General features: G+C 47.2%; 1 protein-coding gene across 1 annotated transcript in view; it reads right to left on the bottom strand.

The window, feature by feature from the left end:
* Positions 1-533: 533 nt before the first annotated feature.
* kifap3a (kinesin-associated protein 3a) overlaps positions 534-24,071 on the bottom strand; it is a 32,995-nt gene continuing 9,457 nt past the window's right edge. The window contains exons 10-20 of the mRNA XM_041934662.1: positions 21,295-21,457; positions 17,679-17,779; positions 15,707-15,815; positions 15,492-15,604; positions 14,622-14,787; positions 13,141-13,266; positions 12,296-12,394; positions 11,622-11,707; positions 8,646-8,835; positions 8,452-8,542; positions 534-2,550 (exon numbers count right to left, since the gene is read on the bottom strand). Coding sequence (XP_041790596.1) covers positions 2,451-2,550; positions 8,452-8,542; positions 8,646-8,835; positions 11,622-11,707; positions 12,296-12,394; positions 13,141-13,266; positions 14,622-14,787; positions 15,492-15,604; positions 15,707-15,815; positions 17,679-17,779; positions 21,295-21,457 — 1,344 coding nt within the window. The 3' untranslated portion in view covers positions 534-2,450. The remainder of the gene's footprint in view (positions 2,551-8,451; positions 8,543-8,645; positions 8,836-11,621; positions 11,708-12,295; positions 12,395-13,140; positions 13,267-14,621; positions 14,788-15,491; positions 15,605-15,706; positions 15,816-17,678; positions 17,780-21,294; positions 21,458-24,071) is intronic.

Raw genomic sequence — 24,071 nt, 5'->3', positions numbered from 1 at the left:
ACAACATGAAACTCCTCAGTAGAGTCACAGATTAATTTAGAAATGATGCAACAGATATGTGAATATATTGAAGCACATACATGGATCAGCTGGATCAATACCACTAACAAACTGATGCTAAAGCTGCAGTTCAGGCCGTTTACTTCTCCTTAATGTGATTTTTTTGAAGGATTTTAACTAAAAGGGAAAGTGAAGAAGCAGCTCATCAAAGTGCCTTTATAGTACCTCCGTGTTGCCGCCACGTGCCTTAAATCACATGATGACGGTCTTTGTCGCGTGGATGCGGTTGCCGTAGAGACTGGTCCGAGTGTGAACAGCTGTGCCGGAGCATCGGCTCTGCCAAGTGCCTTTTACCTGTGCAGAGCATCTTTTACAGACATGGTTAGTGGGACAGTTCAGTGTGAGTACAGGGAGGAACATCTGAAACTGTCCAGCAGAGGAACGCTGGCTAATGGAAACAGTGTGTGGAAATAATATTAATAATAATAAAATAAGTCTATAAACAAACGTGTGTGAGCTCTCCACTCTCTGGTTTCAATGTTGGGAAAACAACACAAACAATAAATGGTTTTATTTGCCAGTAAAACAAATACAGCATGATGCTTTCATTATTTATTTATGGTCCACAACATTTTTTTTAACCAATAACAGACACACCGCAGTGAGAAATATCAAAAAACCTGCAAGTGATCCAACATCTGTGACAGATTAGATACCAAATACAGTTTGACTACAATAATATTCCTTCCATTTATTTGATATATTGCACCACAGAAGAAGTATCTCATATTTCAGCAGGCGAGCGGCGCTCCAGGCACATCGAGGACGAGAACGCAGGAGATTCTTATGAGCATTTGTTCATATTTAAAACACATTTTTCAAGATAAGACAATAAAGGCTGTTAATATTTCCTCTTAAATTACATTCAGAGAAATAAAGATAAATGACATCTTAATCCAGCGCCCAGATTTTCTACAGTCGACTGCAGGGCTTCCAGTGAGAGACAGTGAGTGTGCAAAGGCAAAACAACAGAGTAATGGCCACTCTTTATTTTATGGTCCATTATTTTTAGCAAGTTTCTTGGAAAGAACGGCCTAATTTGGTACTTATTATAGAGAAACTGAAGACAATGCTGTAAAAGACCATTCCAGAGTAACTTCCTTGAAAGAAAAGCTCCTTTTAAGCCCGAGTAAATATTTACTAATTATTCACTTATTACTGGCCACTGTATTTTATTCCTATGTTGAACTGTATGCGTTCCTGTAGACACATAAAAGCCTCTGCGGGTTAAATTAACAGGCATTGGTTAATCTGAATCTGTACCAACTGAACATTCTACATACAGTATTTTCCCTATAAATATGTACCAAATTACAGAGTTATTACAGCAAACATCCTAAAAATCCATTAAGAAAGCACTGAGCAGTAACATAAAGTGCAAATTATTCTAATGCAACTACTTGTTGCAGAATGCATACCTCAGTGGTTCCCAAACTTCTCACTCTCTGAGACCAAACTGATTAAAAACGAGACAGAAAGTGTGTTTTTTCTCATTGTTTCTTTTAAGACGCTTCTCTTTCTTCTCTTCAAGTTCCTAAAAATCCCTCAGATCAAAATGGACCTGTGATGAGGCGCCACAAGCAAAATAAGTCGGGAACCACTGACAGGTATGATCTCTGTTAGAGCATAAATGTGGTGATGTTGTTTAGTTTTCCTCTTCTGATTAAATCTCATGTTCAGACTCGAAGCAGCAGTGAAAGTATCTGCTAACAGTAACTGTGTGTACCTCTTCTTCCTCTGAGCCATAGACCTCCATTAAAAACACATCAGTGAGAAAGAGCTACATGTTCAGTAGGAACCGATGGGCTCGGAGCGGAGAGCCACAGACAGGAAGTCAGACAGCACTGAGGAAGTCTGAACATGAGATTTGATGACAGTATTAAAAACATTTTTTGATGCTTTCTTTTGTCTAAAGTTTATGACAAAGACACATTCAGATAAATCAGAGTGCAGCTGCCCAGTTTACCATCAGACAGGAAAACATCAAGCTTTGTGTTCTTGAACAAAGTCAACATTAAACTATAATGAAAGCTAAGACTGACAACATAAATGTTTGTCACGTTTAAAGGGTTCATATTTAAGTTCTGACTCCATATTCTAAAAACAACCTTTCATTGGGTGAGATTCTTCCACTTGGTCCCTTCACAGTCCCTTGTTTCAGGAACTTTCCCTGAATGAGCGTCAGTATATTTAAACAAAACTTGACTCACTATTGGTGCTTCAACATCAAGAAACATACATCTGAGTGTAGAGACGATCAGTCTTTACAGCGACAGAAGCATGAAGAACAGACGCGTGTCGACGATGTTGCTGCTCTACACGCAGCTGCCGCAGCGCTCGGCGGGTACCGGCGTTTGTACGGTGTGCGTGCGAGTCAGTGTGCCGCAGGTTTACCGGGAGGCGGTGCTGTAGTTGTAGAACAGCCGTTCGTCGGGGCGGAAGCCGTAGGCGCTGATGGGTCGATCGGCCGAGACGAACTGCTCTGACGCACTGAAGCAGGGAGAGAGAGAGGAAACATGAACACAAGCTGATGCAGGAGACGGAAGCTCGCACACAAATCCTTTCATTACTGTTCATGAGGGTGTGAGCGCCACCGTGGGCTGAACAGCTTCTTCATCCACTCACACAGAGACTGCTGCACGAGCATGGATTAGAAACCACAGAATACACTGACCAGTACACTGATGGATGAGGTGACGACTGAGAGAAGAAGTACTTTAACTCACTGAATGACTGAAAAACACGAGCTGGACACAAAAGCACGAAAGTGTCTGTTTGGCTAATTAAGACACGTTAGCAGCTCGGATAATTCTTCCACACCTGGTTGGCCGGATCAGGTGTGTTTGGCCAATCGAGAGGTAATCTTGATATGTGTGCGTAGAGAAGACAGATGGAGAATCAGGAGTAAGCACGACGGCCTGATGGCACAAATCTGAGCGCATTATCAAAAATAACAAAGATGAATTAGAAAAACAAGCCGAGGACTGTGGGTGGAAACGCAGCGCAGCATCACAGTGAAGCACTTCAGTGCTCTGCAGGTGTACTGGATGGATGTGCAGGTGAGATCAGACGCTCTCACACATGTCACATGATGCTTTATAGCATCAGACGGATGTACTGCAGTAAAACACACGAAATGTACTGGACTTGTTCTTTCTTTTGAAACCAGTTTGTCTCTTTCCTGTTTCAACATGACAGCGTCTCCGTGCACAAAGCGGCTCCATGAAGAAACTTTCCCAGTTTGGGGTGGAAGAACTTAACTGGTCTGCACAGAGTCCTAGGGGGGTGGGACACACACGGTCACACCTGGCCGTGCACATAGCGTCATGGTCCAATGACACGAGGTTCAGGCTCACAGTTCAGGGCCATTAACTGCACAGCACCACCAGCAGGGGGCGCTCAGACACCAGACACCTCTCAGGAACAACCCCCCCGCCCATCACTCCAGGGCCAGACCTCTCACTCAGTCACAGTACCAGAAGAGAAAAAAAGCCTCATAAAAAGTTAATGTAATATTCATCTGCCGTGCTGCAGGTGTTGGACATCCACAGTGAGTGTGGGGGCTACAGACGGCTCATGGCTGGAGGGGTAAACAGCGGAGCGGCCAAGCCATAAAAACCGGAGAGATGTCAAAACACAACGGCGTGTCGAGGGCGGGGGCTGACGGCCAAACCTGGAGGACCTGGCCGGCCTCCGCCCGGCAACGGGGGCCTGTTGAGGGGGATGATAAAAGGCCTGCGTCCGCAGCGTATAAATCAGTTACTATGGGGATGTGAGTGGTGGGGGCTGATTTCACGCTCCATCTTCTGACCAGCTGCTGGGAGTCTGGGTCTTGGCGGTGGGGTCGCAGTGACGGGCCCGGCCGGAGCAGGACGGAGGGGTTGATGGATAAACTGGGCTCTGATGGATGACACCCCCCTCACACATGTCCCGTCTTTCCTTTAAAGCGCGTTTAGCTGCCGCTCCTCTAAAATACGAGCTGTTTGCTTTGCCCCTGCAAGCGCCTATAATGACGTGTTGTTTTTAGCCAAATCACTTCCAGCGATCAGTTACACAGCTTGCAGCCCCCCCCCTTCCTCCTCCTCACTGTTTTGCCTTTGCCCCCTGCCCCCCCCCTTCCAACCACCTCCTCCTCTCCCTCCTCCCCGGGCAGAAATATGTCTTTTTCCTCTCCGCACGCTACGGCTGTCAGGGGGGATTTGAGAGCCCGGCTAAAGGAGGCCGGAGAACACTGGAGCTCTGAGTCACACCGCCCGCCCGCCTGACCAGCTGCACCCCGCCCTGGACTTCCAGGACCCGTGCAGGACCCGAGTCCTGAAGTTCACTCATTGTTCTCATTCACAGGTTTTAAAGTTTAGACCAGGACAACGAACGCGTCTGAGTAAAAACTGGATTCATCGCCATGAAGCTTCGCACTGAGTGTTTGTTGTAAACTGGAACTTTCATTATTAATTCATGTTTTGATTGTGTTGTCTATAAAATGTCATAAACTAGTGAAGAAGCTCCATCACGTCAGTCTGAGCTCAGTAACTTCAGGCCATCATGAGCTTCTTTCACACCGAAGCTAAGAAACGTCTGATCAGTCGAGCCTCATCGAGCCTCATCGAGCCTCATCGTGACTCTAAAGAGCTTCTGGACTCACGGTTCCTTTAGCTTCAACCGAGTGCAGCATCGCCTCAAACATCATCAGCTCAGGTGAGATCGAACGTCATAATGATGTTAACGACAGGAAGTCTGGACAGGAAAATGGATCAGAACTCTTCTCCTAGTCTTCGTATTTTGGATGCTAACCTGCGGGTGAAGCTGACACCTCTGCTGCTGTTTGCAGTGTTGGACGGGGTCTGCATGTGTCCAGTGATTCATGAAAAAGGACGACAGGAATCAAAAACAGTCAGACTGAGGAGGAAAGCTGATTGGAACACCGGCTCTCAAACGCAGTCAGAAGCAGAATCGGGGAACCTGCGGCCGCAGACGGCGAGCGGCGCTTTCATTCAGTGCTGATCGAATGACGCCTGATGCAGCTGCTGTCGGCTGTGATGTTTCTCTGTATCAAACATGCAAATGAGCCTGCCTGTGTGACAGAATGAGGCGATGGTGGCTGGGGGGTCACTGAAACAAGGGGCCCAGTGTTCCCACGAATGCCAGTTTGGCCCCCGAGGAGCGGCGGGCTGGGCAGCGGGGACGCGTCCCGTCCCACAGAGGACATTCCTCGGTAGTGAACAGGAAAGGGAATCAGGCCCTTTTCCTCCGTCGGTGTGACCCGTCGCCCCCCCCCTGCGTCTGTCCTGCAGGAACCCGCTTTGATCTCCGCCTGCTGTCACTGCTCAGGTTACGGCTAACCCGCCACCCCTCCCTCCCTGCATACCTCCACCTCTCACCTGATTGTGACGGTGCTCTGCTTCTCCTCCTTTATTTTTACCTCGCTTCACTCCCGGCGCCCCCGCCACATCCTGACGGACTGGGAGGGGTTCGGTCCTCTGGTCACACACCGTCCGTCTGTCACGCCTCTTTCTATTGGACCACCCGACTAAAGCACCGCTAAGACTTCTGGGAAATCTTTCCTTCTGTCCGTAAACCACAAAGTTCAGAGCGTTTAACCTGAGCAGGACTTAACGCTCGCTGCTCTGAAGAAAAGATTTAACATTCAGAGATTAAGAGTTAACCCGTAAATCTGGCTACTGAGGAGATGTGGATGTCGTGAGACGGATGTTTCACAGATGCCGTAAAACCAAAACGTCCCCGTCCTGCACGTCTCCATCTGTCCGCTCATTTCCTGTTTTTCTTGTGTATCATCAACTGTCCAGTAAAGATCAACGACAACATTATCAGCAAATATACCAGAAACTTTAAAAGGTAAACGTCACCGTGACGTCACTCAATCAGTGTCAATAAAGGTTGTAAATTCAAGACTCAAAAACCTCTTTGAAAAAAAGAAGAAGATCAGAACTTTTACATAAATTAAATGAAAAAATGTGCACATCCTGTCACCAATATAACCAGACCCCCGCTGGTCCTCCTGATGTTTGAGTATTTACAAAAATCGTGGCGTAATATTTGTTTTTTAACATAAATCCCAGGATAAAGATCATTTAGCTGGACATTGTGAAAACACACTTGTTGTGTGACAGTTTTTAAATATGGCCGACATGGCCTCACTTCATCACGCGCCTCTCGATTACTGACGGAGACTCCGACCGAAGCGTCGAGCAGCATCCGGCCTCAGAGTCTGTAAAGTCTTATTTCTACACAGAAGTCATATCTGATGCATCTTCATGTTTAACCTAAACCTCATTTTACGGTTCTATTCAAAGGTTCCTGTTCTGTCTCTTCACACGTCAGCTCACATACTGCAACAGCGACACGCTGCACTAAACTCCACTGATGACGCCGCTCATCGCTGGTGTTGAAGCTCATTGAGACATTCACACAAACAGCAGATTGTACGGCGCTGCGTCCGTTTTAAAGGCCCCGTTCACGCCGTGGTTCACACGTAGTTTAAAATAAGCGCCGGAGCTGGCTTTGATTATTGTGTTAACCTGGATCGCTCAGAGTACAGCGGCCAAATTAAAACAGTCTCGCAGACGCCGATTCCCCCGGCGCTCTCGGTATATTTAAGAGGTATCAGTTACAAAGCTGAGAGAGGGGAGGGGGCCAGAAAGAAGAGAGACGGAGCGAAAACAGACAATACAGAAATGAGCGGGTCGGGATCTCTCTCTCTCTGGCCGGCCTCTGGTTGGACCGACTGTGTCGCGGATTCAGCCAATCACAGTCAGCCTCTCAACGGCAGCCAAGCTAAACATTCCTGCCGGCGAGGGGGGAGGAGAAAAAAAAATCCATCGGCACGAGCTTTATCGCACGCGAAGAGCAGTTTGATAATAAATAAGACAAATTACTCAGAATAAACCCCCCACTTCCTCAACTATTCATCATCTCAGCAGCGAGTGGAATTAGCCGCCGCTCGGTAACGGGACTACAGACGGCTTCAGAGGAAACTCAGAGTCCATCTCAGTGATAACAGCATTGATTTTTAATTCCCAGGCTCCGGTCTCGTGTTTCGCTGTGGAATGTCGGCGGCGTGTTGGGACTAAAGCCGTTGATATGTTGGAGCCACAGAGGAATGAAAGAGAGAAACAAGAAGGTGGAGGCAGAGAGACGGCCTGGGAGTGTTTGTTCTCAAAGCTGCAGTATCGAGGGTGGAGCGATGCCTTCTGGGACTGGCGAGGCCTGTTGACTCAGGCCCGGCCTGGTTCAATAACACAGATCAGCGAATAGTGATTCAGAATAACAAGAAGAGAGGGCGGCGCCGGCCAGGGGATGAGCTGAAGCTGAACACTCACAGTTTAGTGTTTCCTCTCTGACACAGTCAGTGTTCCTGGACGAAGACAACCTGCCCTGCTGACAGCCTCCATCAGACTCACACCCACCACCACATACTGTGTGTGTGTGTGTGTGAGGGGGGTGCAGGGCTGGGTCCGGGTCTGATAGCTGGCTCAGCTCAGTCTCCAGTTTCAGGTTCAGTAGATAACCTTATTCCCTGAGCTCAGCGGCTAACAAATGTCTTTTTATAAGACTTTTTTGGCCTCTCTGTCTGTATTTGATGAGGGAGACATGCAGCAAAGGGCTCCGGGTGGCGGCTGGGCTCCACCAGGTGAGCTATCAGGGCGCCAAACAAAGTCTTAAAAATCTTCATTGTTTTCTATCAGCAAAGAGCAGCGATAAAACATTCAGGATTCTCCGTCTTGGCCGACGCTGACGTCACTTTTACCAAATGAAACGCGGTTCACATGTTCAGTTCACTCCATCAAGGGAAAAAGGATCAACAGCTGCCTTCACTGTTAGTTCTGTGCTCACACGCTGAACCAGAAGCTGTAAACATGAAGTCATGTCGCCTGGCAGGTAACTCTTCATCTCACTGATTGGACGACTGCTATCCTGCATTATCAGCGCCACATGGACCCACGTGGGGACATGACCTCCCAGTCCCAGCAGGTCCCAGCAGGTCCCAGCAGGTCCCAGCAGGTCCCAGCAGGTCCCAGCAGCACCTCTCTGGGTCTCATGTGGTCCATATGTCATTGATAATGATGAACAGGTAGAACGATGCTCCTCTGTTTGAACACATTTCCACTTTCCAAAATCTCTGCACCCTCATCCATACACGTTACCATGGTTACGATATATAAGTGGCTTATACAGATCGATGTGGATTTTGTTTTCTTGATGGGCTCCAGGATCAGAATATTCACCACTTGACAGGTTAGATATCAAAGAAGTTATTTCTAATTTCAATCACAAATGTTGAAGCTAAACCTAAACTCACAAACACACCAGGGATTTGAAACGACTCAGAATCTCTCACTGGATTCGGGTTTAGGTGAACGGCGAGCTCCATACCTGCCCAGGTATCCAGTCTGTCCCAGCTCTCCATTGAGGAAGTCGGTGTAGAACTCCGGGCTGATGGCTCCGTCTGCTGAGATGATCCCGTCTGGATCAAACAGTAAAAAAAAGGGTTAAAATATGAAACGATGCTAAACTCAAGTGTTGATACCAAATGAGCCTGTTCTCCAACAGACGGCCGCTCTCAGTACCGGCGCTGTAGAACAGGTCGGGTCCCTCCAGGATGTCTCCGTTCCCGATGAAGGACTCTCCGTCCTCCCCGTACAGGAAGGGCTCCTCTGCTTCATCCATCTGACGGTTCTCCACCATCTCCAGCCACTGACCGTTGTACCAGCGGAACTTCTCGGTCTGGATCTTCTTCCCCCACTCCTCGTCATATTCCTGCAGTGACGTGAAGTGAGACGGAATATCAGAGACGTTTGTCCACAAATCACTGTCACAACTCACAGCAGGTGACAGAAACAAACTCGTCATCATATTGTTTGGTGAGGTTCTGGTTTGTCCGTGTTTACAGTCATAACTAACTGTGGAAATCAGGTTTACAGCCTTATATATGCTAACATGCTCACAATGGCAATGCTAACATGCTGCAGCAGGTTTCATGTTTGCCATGTTCATCATCTTACTTTAGCATGTTAGCATGCTAACAATTGATGGGGAGTGTGATTATTTGGAGGTGTCTGGTCATCAAATAATAATTTTGACCTGATGATAGATGGATGAAGAGGATCACCAGAGATGAAGAGGATCACCAGAGATAACAATTGAGTGTGAGGAGAAGAGGAACGTCTGAACCAAACTTCACGCAACCCGTCCAACAACAGCTGTTGAGAAATTTCAATCTAAGTCACAAATGTCAACCTCATGGTGGCGCTAAAGTAAAGAGATTCAGAGTGTCTGTGGCAATCCACAGATTTTCACAGGACAAATGAAAACGTTGTCCTGCTGGTGGCGCTACAGGAACAGTCACAGGATCGTTCATCTTCAAGTCCTCCCCCAGTCAAAAATGTGTTTTTCTTCTCGTTCCTACAGCTGAACCCTCAGCTTCTCTGTGCAGAACGATGGATGTGCAGAATTTCATTGGTATATTTTATTGATTACTGTTTATATACATTTTAGTATATTTCAGCTGCTGTCGGTACATTTCACTGAGTATATTTTATTGTTTATTGTTTAGTATATTTTATTGCCTTAGTATATTCTCATTCTGGTATATTTTTAATTATATTTACGAACATTTTTATTGCATGTTGGTTTATTTTATTGTAGTTATCTTAATTTTATTCTTTCTAATCTTTCTTATCTTTCTTATTATCTTGTTTCTAACATGGGGGTTGCAATGAAAATTTCACTGACATGTGATGCTCAGTGACAATAAAGAATCTTGAATCTTGAAATGTCTGACAGACAGACTGACACCACCCTCCTTAGAGCCACAGCAGTCAGAGATGCAGCAGTCCTGCAGTCTCATCAGACACTTCCTGTCTGAGGTTATCAATAGTGAAGTGAAGTGATCCTGATCAGCAGAATGATCCATCTCAGAGAGCTTCCTGAGTGTGTGTCAGGAGGAGAAACAGAGTGTGTGTGTCTGTGCAGGTATGTGTGTCGTCTCCGTCCTTCTCACTACAGCTAATAAAACTCTGTTTTCTTTTCTCCGCGGGGGCTGAAGGGGGAGCGATAAAGGCGGCCTTTGAGAGCGCGACGCCCCGAGCTGAGAGATTAATCACTGAGATGCAGAGCAGAGCCCCGCGGGCACCGACGGCCACCCGACGGCCCCGACTCAAACGGGCCTATTGAGGGTCACGCCGCCGGCCCCGCTCTCTGCCGCGGGCCCCGCTCTCTGCCGCCGGCCCCGCGCTGCACTGACAGCCACTCGTTCAGTCACATTCATCACAGGCTGAAATACTACATGACTCAGCTTTGACCAACTTAGATTTTTAAATTTATTTAATATGACTAATCAGTTATTAGCAGCTGAGCTCACGACAGAATGAGCTCATCACAGCGGGGGGGAGGAAGTGCGTAACAACTCTGGAAATATGGCCATGCTAAGAATATCCCTGTGAATTAGGCCTCTGTCCCACTTGGAGCATCTACAAAGTCGCCTGTGAAGCCATGTGTGGGTGTTTGTGTGTGTTTGTACACGAGCGGGGGCCACACTGATCAAAGGCGAACGTTTCAGAACCGCACAGTTATGGCGTGTGCGGCCAAAAGGAGCCCGCACTGCCAAGCAGTAATGATTGTGTGTGTGTGTGTGTGTCCACGGCTCTGCTTTCTGTCTCACCTCTGCTGTCCAGCCGCTGACACTCTCCAGAGCTCACCGGCTGCCTTTCATGTGGTTCACATCTTAATAGGTCTCACTGATAATTTCAATGAAACACTTCCTCTGCCCCGCCACGCCGCCTGGCTGTAATCTACAGCTAATTACGCTGATCTGAGGTCTGGCAGCGATCACGCGCTGACTTGGAGCTGACCACACCTGTCAGTCACGAGGTGATTTAGGAATTCGTCAGTTAGCTAATCGCTGATGTCAAACCGGACTCGAGCACATCAGGAGCAGGTGAGAACGTTTGACTGCTGTGTAAGAACACGGGAGGAACCGTTGACTCGCTCTGTGTTGTTCTTTAATAATAAAATCTGAATCTTATCTCATTTATCTTGCGTGGCATTTTCTGGGTTTTCGAGCACCTCCTCTCCAGGTCTGGAGACTGCCCTGAACCCGGACCTCCAAACACCTCGAAAAGCGTCTGTTTCACTGCGTGACGTCGGTTCGCGGTAATCTGACAAACTACAGCGCTGCAGCTTCTGCTTTATGACCCGATGCTGCATCAAAACCTCCTTTTAAAACCCTAAAGATGGATTATTATAGCTGGTGCTCGTCACATCTCCATTTGTGTTTTCACCAACATCCCAGCTGAGGAGTGAACGAGCACACTGCTGCTGGAACCAAATCAGAGCACATCACATATATACTGTCTTCTTCTTCATCTGTTGCTGTTGAAGCAGTCTGTGAGCTCAGTTTTGAAAGGATTATGTATGTATTTTTATTTAAACCTAGTCTCGGAAGTCTTGTGACTTCGGTGATTAGTTAAACAAATCGGGCTAACTTGTATTTGAAGTAACAGCTGGAGAAGCGACAGCACCTTAAAAGGCTTCTGGATACTCACAGCGATGATATCCAGCGTGTTGTCGCAGACTTTGCGGATTTCTGCGTTGTTATCATGCATCAGGTCGATCAGGTAAGCAGGGGCTTCTGTGATTATGACTCAAGGAAAGAAAACATCTCATGCTCTCGGGGATCTTTCTATTCCCGATCAATCGGTTCTACGTTCTTCATTGATGGAACGGGGAAAGATGAGGATGTGGTGGTTGAGAGACAGAGAACACTTTCTGCCCCTCCCTCCCACAGCAGAGCTTAAACCAGATATTCCCGTTATATTCTTCACACAGAAAGAAAAACATCAATCAGGACACGCTGACAGAGAGCATATTTGTAATTTGACCACAACTGTGTACAATTACAGGCAGCTCAGAATACCCAGAGGGTTAAAAAAAACTATATCAAGGGGTTAAAGACGTTGCTATGGTGATGCAGATGGGAATAAACAGTGATGAGAGATACATACAGGGTGGTGCTGGGAGGTAGCATGGCGACATACAGTGAAAACAGAGTAACTCTGGAGACACCAGAGCAGCTGTGGAGGGGTCACTGCACAGACAGAGTCACCACGACTGCGGTGGAAGACACTCAAACACTCTCCATGTCTCATGTCTCTAAAAACGTGTCTCATCTGAAGGGACAGAAACGTCCACAATACCTCGGAAATGAGGAAAAGGATACGCGTGTCCTTGATGATGACGTCTCTGGTGGCTTTGTGAAAGACCATCTGATAAAAGACGTAGACGATCTGACACACAAACTCATCGTCCTCCTGTTGGGCTGAGATGGAAACAAAATGAAGACGATTCTCTCAAGTTTTCTTCTGATTTGTTGACTCAACACCTCTTTCCAGACATTCAAATGCATTTTCCCCCAATACTATTAAAAGTCCTCCAATCAAATCAACCTCCAGAGACACCTGGATCAGTCTGTGCAGGTCAGGAAGAACCAAACAGACCCCTCCTCACCGCTGTCACATTCTAACATTTGGTGAGAATCACCAACATTTCAACTCCTGAAGCTTTTTACTTTTAACCTTAGATGACCTTAATTATCACTGCTGCTCTAAAACTTTAGGCTTTTATCGAGGCGGTTGGTTAACTTAAATCAGACAAGTGTTTTTAGGTGGATAGAAGACAATAACTGTTCCAATTTAGTATCATTCTTCCATAAAATTGGGGACTTGTGAGAGCCAGATTAAAAAGAAGGTCGATATCTGTGCAGCATCCTCCTCCAGAGGCAGCAGAAGACATCCTGCTGCTGTTGAGCAGTGTGCTAAATTGGTGTTATACAGTAATTTATAGTCAGTCACAGTCATTCAAAAACACAATCATGCGAACGACGATTTGATTTACTGCTCAGACAACACAAATTACAGTCACAGCCGTTTCACAATCATCACATCATCGTTTTCCTGGAATTACAGTCAACAACAGAGCTGAAGTCTGAGCAGAAACTGGCTTACGGCAGTTTTTTCCTTCCTGACCCAAAGCTCAGGAAACACTGCAGCAGGATTTGGTTCTTACCATTGAGCAGCTCAATGAGAGCGGGAACGATGGCGGACTTGGCCAGCGTGGCTGCACAAGAGTCATCCACGGACACCGTGCCAATCATGATCACCACCTCCAGGATGAGGTCATCCTCAGCAGAACCTGACATCAGGGAAAAGTACAAGTTGAGTGGCCGACGGGCAGAGAAACCTCATTGATCCTGTAAAACAGTTGGCCTCTGAATGTGAGGGTGCGGAGCCAGGGAAAACATCCCCGTTCTGACAGTGTGGGTACACATCTGTGTGTCCACGCAGAGCTGCTGGAGTTCACTGCTGCGTCTTCATACCAACGCCGTCTGGAAAACCACGCTGGAAAAATAAGGTTATAAAACGGCTCTTTTCCGTTTGTGTCTGAAGACGTCTATTCTGTTTTAACGGATCACCAGTGGCTCATTGGAAGATCAATGAATGACTCATCAGCACTTCCTGTTTGAGGGACCGGTTTTCATAGAATAAGTTCTTCAGGGGTTCAGTGGTGGACTACAGAGGACTGAAGTTCCTGAGCATCGGCCCGATGTCTGAGTCGTCAATCAGTTCTAGAACTGTCCTCTTTGGAGTCTTTTGTTAAATGAAAAACGAGGTTGTAGAAACACTTGTTCACTGGTACAAATACACATCAAAATAAGTTTTCTCTGGCTCTGTGTCGGCACTATCAACCAAAACACCCAGTGAGAGAGGTGCCGCTGGGCCTGGCTGAAAAGCCGAATCAGAGGGACAAACATGGATCTTTTAAGATTCCACGTACATCTTAACAGGTGCAAAATCTGGACTTGATCTAAAAGGAAAACCCAGTTCCAATAAATTCACTTCAAAAAACAAGCAGTTCAAACAAAAAATAATTAAACACCATCCAGACCACAGAGGACCTGCAACACTGGCTGCAGCATGACGATCCACCCAATAACATCACAGTTCACACTCAAAAAATGATGACGCATGGACCAGGAACAGGAAGAGGAAACAGACTGATGGAGGGCTGTCCTGGTGACTCAGCAGGAAACTGAATAATAATGTTATACTTTCTGTTTGTGTCACTTGTCATTATTGAAGTTAATGAAGTGACCTAAAGATGTTACTCTAGACTTTTAATTCTGCTTTAACAAAGACAAAAAAGGGAAACGGGGTTAGGAGGTCAGCGGTCATGAAAGGTAAAGATAAGGTCCAGACCCTAATGAGGGTCCCCTGTCCTCGTATCATCCACGACCAGTGACACTTCACTGATAGGGTGATTTAGGGGGATCAGCTGGAGGTTAAGTGAGGGCGGGAAGAGACCTGGCCTCTGGTTTTAAAGGGAGACAGATGAGAACTGTGGCAGGGTTATCGTGCTGGAGCATCCATGGATGCTTTACTGTCTCTTCAAAGCTTTTCTTTCACAGTGAGTTTCAAAGTTACCATGTAAAAAACGAACTCTCAGACGGTGCAGGAGATCAGCATCCATGCAGCGAGTGCTTCACACACCTGGTTTGAGTCTGTCTTTCAGGAAGGGCACCAGGTTGTACTCCTTGAGGACCAGCGCCCAGTCCAGGTCGGGGATGGTCAGATTGGCCAGCGTGCCCAGACACTCGATCACAAACTCCTCAGCCTCGTCCTCGCTGATCTGAGCCGCCAGGTCACCAACGTGATCCTACCAGCAGGCAGAGGAGTGGGAGTGGATTACACACTTACAGAAACATTTTGAGAGGAGAGTTTTAAATGACGGCTGATACACAAACGAAACCAAAAAACATCATTCAACTATAACTTTGAACCCTCTTTATCTTGAGGCTTATAGTGTTCTCACTACATGTTCTAGCAAGGTACGTCATATGTTGTTACGCTCAGAATTCAGGGTAAGGTACGACAGTTAGATGTGCCATCAATAAAGTTTCTGATTCGCCGCATAGTGAATCTGTCGATATGAAGGGACATAAGTTGACTGGACATTCTGAGCCTTCAGAAGTCAGAAAACCTACTGAAGAAGTTCCCATCATTCCTCGGGGTAAGCTAACGTGACGTTACCGTGGAGTCACTGAGTTAACTACTGAGCCCTGTTTTCTTTATTTCTTAACAATTTGATGAGTCTGTACCATGAAATGTGCTGCAGCATAAACTACCAGCAGGTCCCGTCTGTACTGTAACCATGAACATGAGTTACTGCTGCTAATGCAGAAAATAGACAATGTCTGAAGTTATAGGAACAGACAGGAAGTGGTGCAGGAGAGAGGCGGGGTGATGCACATCAAAGACGACTGGTCAGAATCAGAGGGAGAGCGCTTGGATCACAGTACGTCTTAAATACTAGACCACCACGAAGCCCCAAACTGTGATTTTAAAAGACCAGGTACTGACCAGAAAGAGGCTTTTGGTGGGCCCGTTGTGCTGAGAAAGGTTTCTGATCATCTTCATCACCAACACATCCTTTAGCTTCACAGCGCGCTTCATCAGCATCTTCAGACCGTTACCTAGAGCAACAGGGAGGAGGGATGCAAGGAGGAAAAGCTCATTTTAGACTTTAACAACACGAGGAAGGGTAAAAGAATTTATCCTGTCTTTGGGGCTCATACCTTCACAGATCACCTGAGCGTTACTCTTGTTAGCAGCCAGGTTGATGCAGAGTGAGATGAGCTCAACATCCATCTTGTCCTCCCCACAGTCGAACACCATCTTCATGAGCTGTCAATCACAGGTTACTGATGTCAGATAATCTCCAAGACTCAGGCCAAAGAAGTCAATAACACAGAGAAGTGGTCACGTGGTCATCGTGTGCAGAATCGTCACAAAACGTGCAGAGTGACCAACATTTCTCCATCCTGTGTGTGTGTGTGTGTGTGTGTGTGTGTGTGTGTGTGTGTGTGTGTCTGGTTGTAAAAGGCCTCAGATTTTTAAACTGCATTCCTGCATCTCCTACCACCATGCTACAGCCAGCCATCGAAGCCGGAGGCCTGGAGAGGAGCGGGGGGGTGAGGAGGAGGAAGACGAGTCGTGATAAAAAGTGAGTTTGTGATTCAGAAAGAGAAGGAGAGTGTTGGAGATAAAAGGAAGGCAGCCTCCCAAACACCCACCTCCTCCACCTCGTCCACCTCCTCCCTCGGCCTGTCCGTCTCTCCTGCGCTGATTTAACATTAAACAGGAAAAGCTTTGAGCCGAGGGGGGCGGTGGCGGGGGGGCAGAGGTGCACTGCTTCCCTGTGAGGAGTCAGGAATCAGAGCGAGGGAGAGAAAGGCTGGGCTGGGCCTGGGTTAGGTATCACATACCAGGGGCCCCGGACCCCAAATCAGCCCCGTCTAGACTCTCTGGCACCTGCCTCTGCTTATTTACCACAGACAGCCACCGGGGGCCCAGTCAGGGCCGCAGCGCCACGCTGCAGTCCACCCGACGCAAACGCCCCCGCCCCCACCCCCACCTCCACCTCCACCTCCACCTCTGTCCCTCTCCTCCCTCGCGCCTGACATCCCTGCTCTGGAACCCCACATCCAGCTCCAAACAGTGACCCCATTAAAAGCTGGAGAGGGGGGAAAGGGGCAGGTCAGTCACCAGCCTGGGAAAGTGATAAAAGAGAGAGCTCTTAAAAGTATAAAATAGGTGAGGGACGATGAAAGGTGGGAAATGGGCTGAAGCAGAATGTTGAGAATGAATTTTACTAACAGGACAGAGGGGGGGACAGTCGCTATGATACGGGCCGAAAGGGGTTTGGTGTTGGGGGGTAGGAGAATAAAAGTCTCATTTTTCTGCAAATATTCCCTCTCTACATGATGGTCTGGTGTACATTTTTTAAAAATGGCAGTTTTTGTTATGAAGGCCTAGTTCAGACAAAAGGCCAAAACAGAGCAAGAGATGGATGGACAAGATTTCAGAAAAGGGGTATAGGAGGGCAGAGAGAGCGGGCCTCAGGGCGGGGGTCAGAGGTCACATCCTGGTCATGCTGCTAGCCGGCATCCTTTCTGCCATGGGGGACCCCGCGGTTCAGATCTGCTGCCGGCGTGACCTTCTGAACAAACAGCCGACTCTGCCGGCCACATCTGGCCGGCATTTACACCCGATCCCAACAAACAAACACAACGCACGTTTAGCTAATCGCTGACGAGGAGAGGAGCGGCTGACCGGGTCAACTCAATCAGGCAGGGGTCTACCTCAACCAAAATGTTATGATCCAAAGTTGAAAGAAATCGGCCTGGAGGGGTCCGAGCTTCAGCGCTAAACTTAACTTTCGCGATCACAAACAATTCAGTTTTGTGTGCTGAGGTCCCGGTTTGTGAACGGCGATGAAGAGGATAATGTGTGATGAAGACACAGAAAAGGACGAGGCAAAGATCTTTCCAGGACTCAGTGGAAAGAGAGGCAGAGGAGAAAAAACAAAGTTGTCATCGCAGTGCGAGCAAAGACTGAGCAGCAGCCCTCTGGTGGTTTTCGGTTCCAGATGTGGCATGCTTCCCTCCCTCTCGCTCTGCTTCTCATGCATTAATTCCCGGGTGCGTTAGCTGCCGATGCTAATGTGTCTGTCTTGGTCTGCCGGCGGTGTACATTAGCCAGTCTTACCTGCGGTATGCAGTCTGTGTCGGCAAACATGGACTTGAATCTGTCGTCCATGCTGATGTGGTACAGAATGCACATGCTGAGCTGTCTCTGGCCCTCGTCAGCTGCAACGTAAACAGAGCAAAAGGAGGAAAGTCAATGGATGAATGACTGGTTGTGCCGTAACGCTCTGCAGGATGCCAATGACCACATCTAGGAGAGCTGTGTGTTTTTAGAAAATATTAATGGGCTGAATGGCCTTTTTAACAGTGATTCCTGTTGGAGGTCAGAGGGTATTCGGTGCAGAATCAGCATCAGTCGACTGCAGTTTCTCAGCTTGTCGCGTCTCACGGCAGGTAACCAGAGGAAAGACGATATTTAAGGGATGAATGTGGAACTGCAGCAGACTACTGGCTGACAAAGGTAAGCTTTTCATGCTGCTTAAAGGGACGATTATCCCAAATTAGAAAAAAAAAAATTTCTCACAACTTCATTTGTTATTTAGATATCTAGATTTCTGCCTCCATCTCAAATCAATGGAAGTGAATGGAACTTAATTTGAGCTACTCACATCATTTAATCAAGCCTGCTGATATCCTGTATTTTACTTACTATCATCACATCCCAGAGTGAAACCAGCTGTGAATGTATCTACTAACTCTGCCATAGACCTCCATTGTTGTCTTAAAGCACCAAATGTGGATTAATCGGCTGCTGAAAATACAGCACTGCTCATGCACTATTTCCTCCTGTTTGTTATAATGACAGTACATATCTGTTCTTCAGTAGGAACCAATGGAGCCACAGAGGGAAGAGAAGTCAAACCACTGCGGACAGACTAATGTGCAGCATTATCATTTAAAAAAAAACCTCCTCAGTCCAGAAAGCGTGAGCCAGTTCCTCGTTAGGATAATCCACAGACCTCACCGTGGACGGCCTACACAGGGACCGTTTCTTCGGTATGAAGCAGTTCCAGTGAAAACTGTGGACGGTGAGGTCTGTGGATCATCCAGAGGAACCGGGACACTGTTTGTGGAAAGACACATTCATGTTGAATTTTCTTTAAAGCTGCATTAATATATATATATTTTTTTTTTCACTTGGAGGCAGTGGAACAAGCTGAAAACCTCAAACCTTGTCACGGAAAAAGTGTTGACCAAAACTATGAGCAAAAAGAGGCTGAGAAGCTCTGAATGTAGAGTCTGGAGGTAATTCATCACTATGAGCGAAACCTTTTACATAACAATGGATCGACTGACTGTATGCAAACATTAAAATATTGATAGAATAACGCTGTGAGTGCTACAAATTAAATTCTATTCACCTCCACTGTATTGTGGTGTAGCCAGAGGTCTAACAGGCACATATATCAACACCTGGACGTATAAAACCAGAACTATCTGCATCGATGGATCCTGCTCAAGGTAAATCATTTCTTTTTGGAATTTGGGTGAACTGACCCTTTACTGTTTGTCCAATAAAATCAGTCCATTCCCTGTCGCTACAGTTTTGTGAGCTTATCAAGCCTCAGCAGCAGCGTGAGGCAGATAAAGACAGAATGGATTGAGTGTTAGACTGTCAGTGAGCCCAGGACCTTTATGAGTTTGACCTCTGACCGGAGCTGGGGGGCTGGGGGCCTGAAGGAGGAGCCAGCCAGGGAGAATTAATAGAGTTCAGACCAGAGTTTGACCCGGGAACTTTTCATTAAGAGAAGTGTTAAGAGAGAGGCTCTTCACTGGACCAGAACCACTGACAGACCTCCTGTAATGCCCACCAGCCTCCAAAGCCCAAACCAGGTCCAGTTAAAACTGGTCCCAGCCTTGTTCAGTCACCGGCCGTACGGGGAGCCTTATCGCCGAGTATTAGATCCAGATGTGCTCGGCCAACCCCTGGAATCACAGGAGGGAGAGCGGGCCGAGGAGGGACGGCTTCTAGCTTTAATTGGGAAAACAGGAGGAAGCATCAATTTTACTGCCTTTAATAAGTTAAAGCTCCGCTGCTCGCTGCTCTGGCCCTTCCAGCACAGCCAGCCATTGGCCAGAACATGTGCTTCTCATTAGCGATCCTTTACCTCAACCAATACCTTAAAATGCACATGAAAACAACACACACACACACACACACACACACGCAGGCTATCAGCTCCTCCAGGCCTGGCGAACTCCCTCACTCTGCTGGTAGGAGGATGGAGGATCCTTTATGGGCGAAGAGAGAGATCCCATTAAATGTTCAAAACACTGGTAGGGCTGGGGCAAGAGAGAGGAAAAAAAAAGGTGAGGGGGAGCTGTTAAGAATTAACTAGACTGTTCATGGGCAGTTAGTGGGAGAGCTAAACTCCAATTACACCCCAGCCTGATTTAAAACCGCCTAACCTTCGTAAAATTACACCCGCGCACATTAAGAGGCGTCTGGGCTCGGTTTGCGGACAGCGCCGCTCCGTTGTTGTTGCATTTTCTGGATAAATAAGTGAGCTGGGTTTGGTCATCGGAGACATCACACACCACATAACAGGCTCCCCTCCCCCACTCAAATACCCTAATTTGTTTATGCAACGTGATGACCACAGAACGAAAAACGCTGGATGAGCGACGAAGCTGCAAACGAGGCTGCAGCTAACGATCGCTGATCAGTGAGATCTTTCTCTGATCAGTGGATCCTCAGTTCTGTTCTGTCAGCAAACCGACAAAACATTTCTGCAGCAGTAAAATATAAATGAAAAAATGAAGCTGACAAAGAGGAATCTTCTGTCTCTCTGCTGGGTTCAGGTGGTGGAGGGAGGGGTCGAGTGAGGGGTGATGATGACGAGTGGAGGCTCCCTCACTTTCATCTTATCACTAGGGGTCGTGGCCTCAGGTCAGGTCTGGATGGAGCGGGTGGAGGCTGACAGAGCGGCCCCCACGCCATCCTCCCTCTTCACAGATAAGGCCGGGGTCCTCGTTCAGGAGGAAGGAGGACGGTCGGCAGTGAAAGCAGATGATTGATGACGCCTCGGCTCGCACGCAGGGCGAATTACACACACGCGCAAACACGCAAACACGGCAAACTCAACAGTGTCAGACCTGTGAGCGGGCGTAATATTTCAGCGTTAACTTATATTATGTGTGCGCCTCGCCTCCTGAATGAGCAACCCCCACCCGCCACTTCCCAAAAAACAGCCCTGCCTAAATCTCTGCAGACCCCTCCACCTCTCCGGCCTGCTCCTACAAAAACAACATTTGTGCAGAGGCTCTGGCATGTTATTCTAACAAATATATTATATTAATTATGCACCGTTACCCGAGCCTCCCCCTGAGAGGCTTCAAAAGGCCTGTCAGAGATGCCTCTGACTGTGTCACACGCCCGCCGATGAGATGACGCACCAATCACGTGCTCCGGAGCTTTCGGGAGGTCACTGCTCTAATGGTCACCAGAGGCGGCTCGAGCTGTGGCTGCTGCGTGAAAGCTGCACCTGCACGTTCGCCTCAGAAATAACAAATCAGAGGCGCCGCCGCCGGCTCGCGACGGATGACATAAGTCTGGCTCCCCCGATACAGAAGCAAACACACACAACAGTCATAAACACACACACAGCCGAGCAGTAAACACATCCGCAGGGACGGTCAGGAACACACCATCTTTAGCGAGCGGGCGGATGAATTACCGAGCAGCGAGGAGAGTCTGGGAACGAGTCCCGTCTGGACCATCTGGCCGCGCAGCGACGTGTCGAAGGAGAGGTTGAGCAGGAGGCGTAAGGTGGTGCTCCGGAGCTCCTCGTGCTCGGGGCGAAGCAGCCGAGCCAGCTTCTCCACGGCGAACGCTTCAGCCTGCAGACGGCGGACAGAAGGAGTGGAAGAAAAACACACGGACATCAGTGACAACAGATGACTCCAGCGCGGCAGCATCACTCCTCCCAACGCTGCGCTATATTATTGCGCGATATTTCTGTGAAGTGCTGAGATTTGAGAAAGCAAAGGCTGCAGCTGAAATATCTGAACGATGATGTTTGAGGCGAGTGCAGGTGGATCTCGTGGACAGGAGAGAAACAGTTAGGATGATATACGCTCGCAACATTCAGAGTTTAGCTGTTTTATCCCAACAAATTAACTGCTGTTTCACTTTACTAAAATCACAGGTTTGGTGGAGTAGATTCTCGACTCCAGGAACATGTTCTGCTTCTTCAGAAAGCCTGATGAAAGACAGGAAGTGATGTCAGCACGTTAATCTGCCCACAGCTTGGCCTCACTTTGTTCTGGAATACAACGCCGACTGAACTGCATCTCTTGGAAAAACAAAAAAATAAAAACAGCTCCACAGGTTTTCATCTTTAACGCAGCAACAGTAACTAGTTACTGATGTGCAAAAAGTATTCAGTATAACGTCTTCTGATTCCCTGAAACTGAACATTATTCTGTCAAAATCAGCTGGTTTTCGGTTTGTTTTAAAATGAACAAAATGTTTCTTATAACACCAAATAGATCAAATTTTAATTGATTTTTTAATCAAATTTTAATAATAAATCAGATTTCATCCATCCAGATTAAATGATCTAATCGTAGATAACCAACTATATTAAAAAGCTGTTTACACATTATGCATCATTGACAATAATCCAATAATAGTAAATACAGTCCACTATTACACTACTATTTAAAATGTAGGATCATTAATTTTTTTTTACATTGTATTTTTGTTTTATACTTCTTGGCCAAATTAAATCATATTTACTTTTTAACAGTTATAATAATTTAGACTTTATTTTCTACTTGAACCTGCAGCCTTAAAAATAAGTTAAATTATAACACAAAATGTAATGTTAACTGTCTTCTACTGACTTCCAGTTTAAACTGTGCGGTCCTACCAGCCTTGCATTTAAACACAGGACACTGTCGTGGTTCTATGGAAAAATGCTGAATTATATCACTGAATTATCTGAGACAACGGTCAGTAAACACCTGCGTAACACTGACTCTTTCCTCTGGTGTGAGCGCGCTGTCCAGCCTGGAGAAGGTTCACATGGCCTACAGGCAGGTGGAGGTGTTGAGCTGACGACACCAAACGGCTCAGAGACAAACTGAGGTGTGAAAACGTGTTTGGTCCGGATCCGCACGCCGTCACCGTGACGGTCGGCGTGACGCGGCGGCACCGGTCCGTCCGGTGCTGCTCGTTAACATGTCTGTTCGCCTCTCCTGTGGTCTCCCCACAACCAGACATCACTGTGACGCAACCTGCTCCCAGTTAAAACGCTCCCACTGCTACTGTGTGCAAAACCAGCTCCAGTCGCACCCTCGCGAACCAGACCTCGAGCAGCGTAATCAACTGCAGCCTGCGTCAATTACCACTGACATCCCCCCTCCATTAGTGACAGCGGCGGGAAAAAAACTCATCAGGCCGTGCTGACGTCTTATCTGACGAGGACAAAGACACAACATGTTTGCAGAGTAAATCAAACCTGATGACACACACTTCTGCATCATTAAGCCGTCAGTCTTTTCTGAAACATCCGCGTCGTTAAATGGAAACTCGTTTCCCTCGTGTAAACTGATCTACTCCACGGAGTCGAAGTGTTGAAACCACTATTTTCCTGCTGGACACATGCTGGAGTGGGTCTAAACCCCCCGAAGGGTTCTTTAATCTGAATCAAAGATACACTGAAGGGGAAACAAGGAGATAAAACCAGTTCCTAACAGGGTCTGGCTTTGATAAAGACCCGCAGACTGAGTGAGATTGGAACCAGGTGGGGCTGGATTAGGGAAAGTCGGAGCGGTGGAGTTCCTGTGCGAGCGCCGTGGGACACGTGGCCAGAGGTGGACCTTCTAAGCATTTATTAAACTGAAATTTGATAAGCGTGGTTTCGACTGGCATTTCTACAGCGTTCCAGATATTTGTCAAAATAACCTCGCAGAACAAATGAAGGCTGCTTCCTCTACTTCTCACTAATTAACTTTACATGCCGTGAAAGAACACATCAATTAGAGATGTAAAGAAGGTCTAATGAGGTGATTCTATTGGTAGAAACCATGATTAAAAAAAGCCAAACAACGCACAGACGCCGTGAATTTCAAACACTGAACAGTTCGACTGAGCTGCTCCGACAAGCAGTCGATCGATAAAACCAGTCTGATGATCCAAGAGCAGTTTTCCTTCAAGCTTCACTGCAGGATCACTTTCTTTGATGAATGTGTTTGTGACGACGCTGAGTTCGAGGAATGCTTGTGGGTCTGTCTGTGTAATAATCAGCCTCTTTAAAATCCAGAATCCACAACAACCCTGAACTGCTTTCAAAGAGAGAAAAGGACTACAGTGATCCCTCGCTATAACACGGTTTACTTTTCACGGTTTCGCTACTTCACGGATTTGCATCGTGCACTGTGTTCTGCATTCTGATTGGCTAAAAAGTCACTCCGCTTCTTCTCTACCTGTGCGTCAATAACGTTGCAG

This window comes from Chelmon rostratus, chromosome 4, assembly GCF_017976325.1.
Source record: "Chelmon rostratus isolate fCheRos1 chromosome 4, fCheRos1.pri, whole genome shotgun sequence".
In the NCBI taxonomy this organism is placed as follows: Eukaryota; Metazoa; Chordata; class Actinopteri; order Chaetodontiformes; family Chaetodontidae; genus Chelmon; species Chelmon rostratus.
The sequence above is the reverse complement of the archived record's forward strand: the minus strand, read 5'-3'. Positions and strand labels throughout refer to the sequence as shown.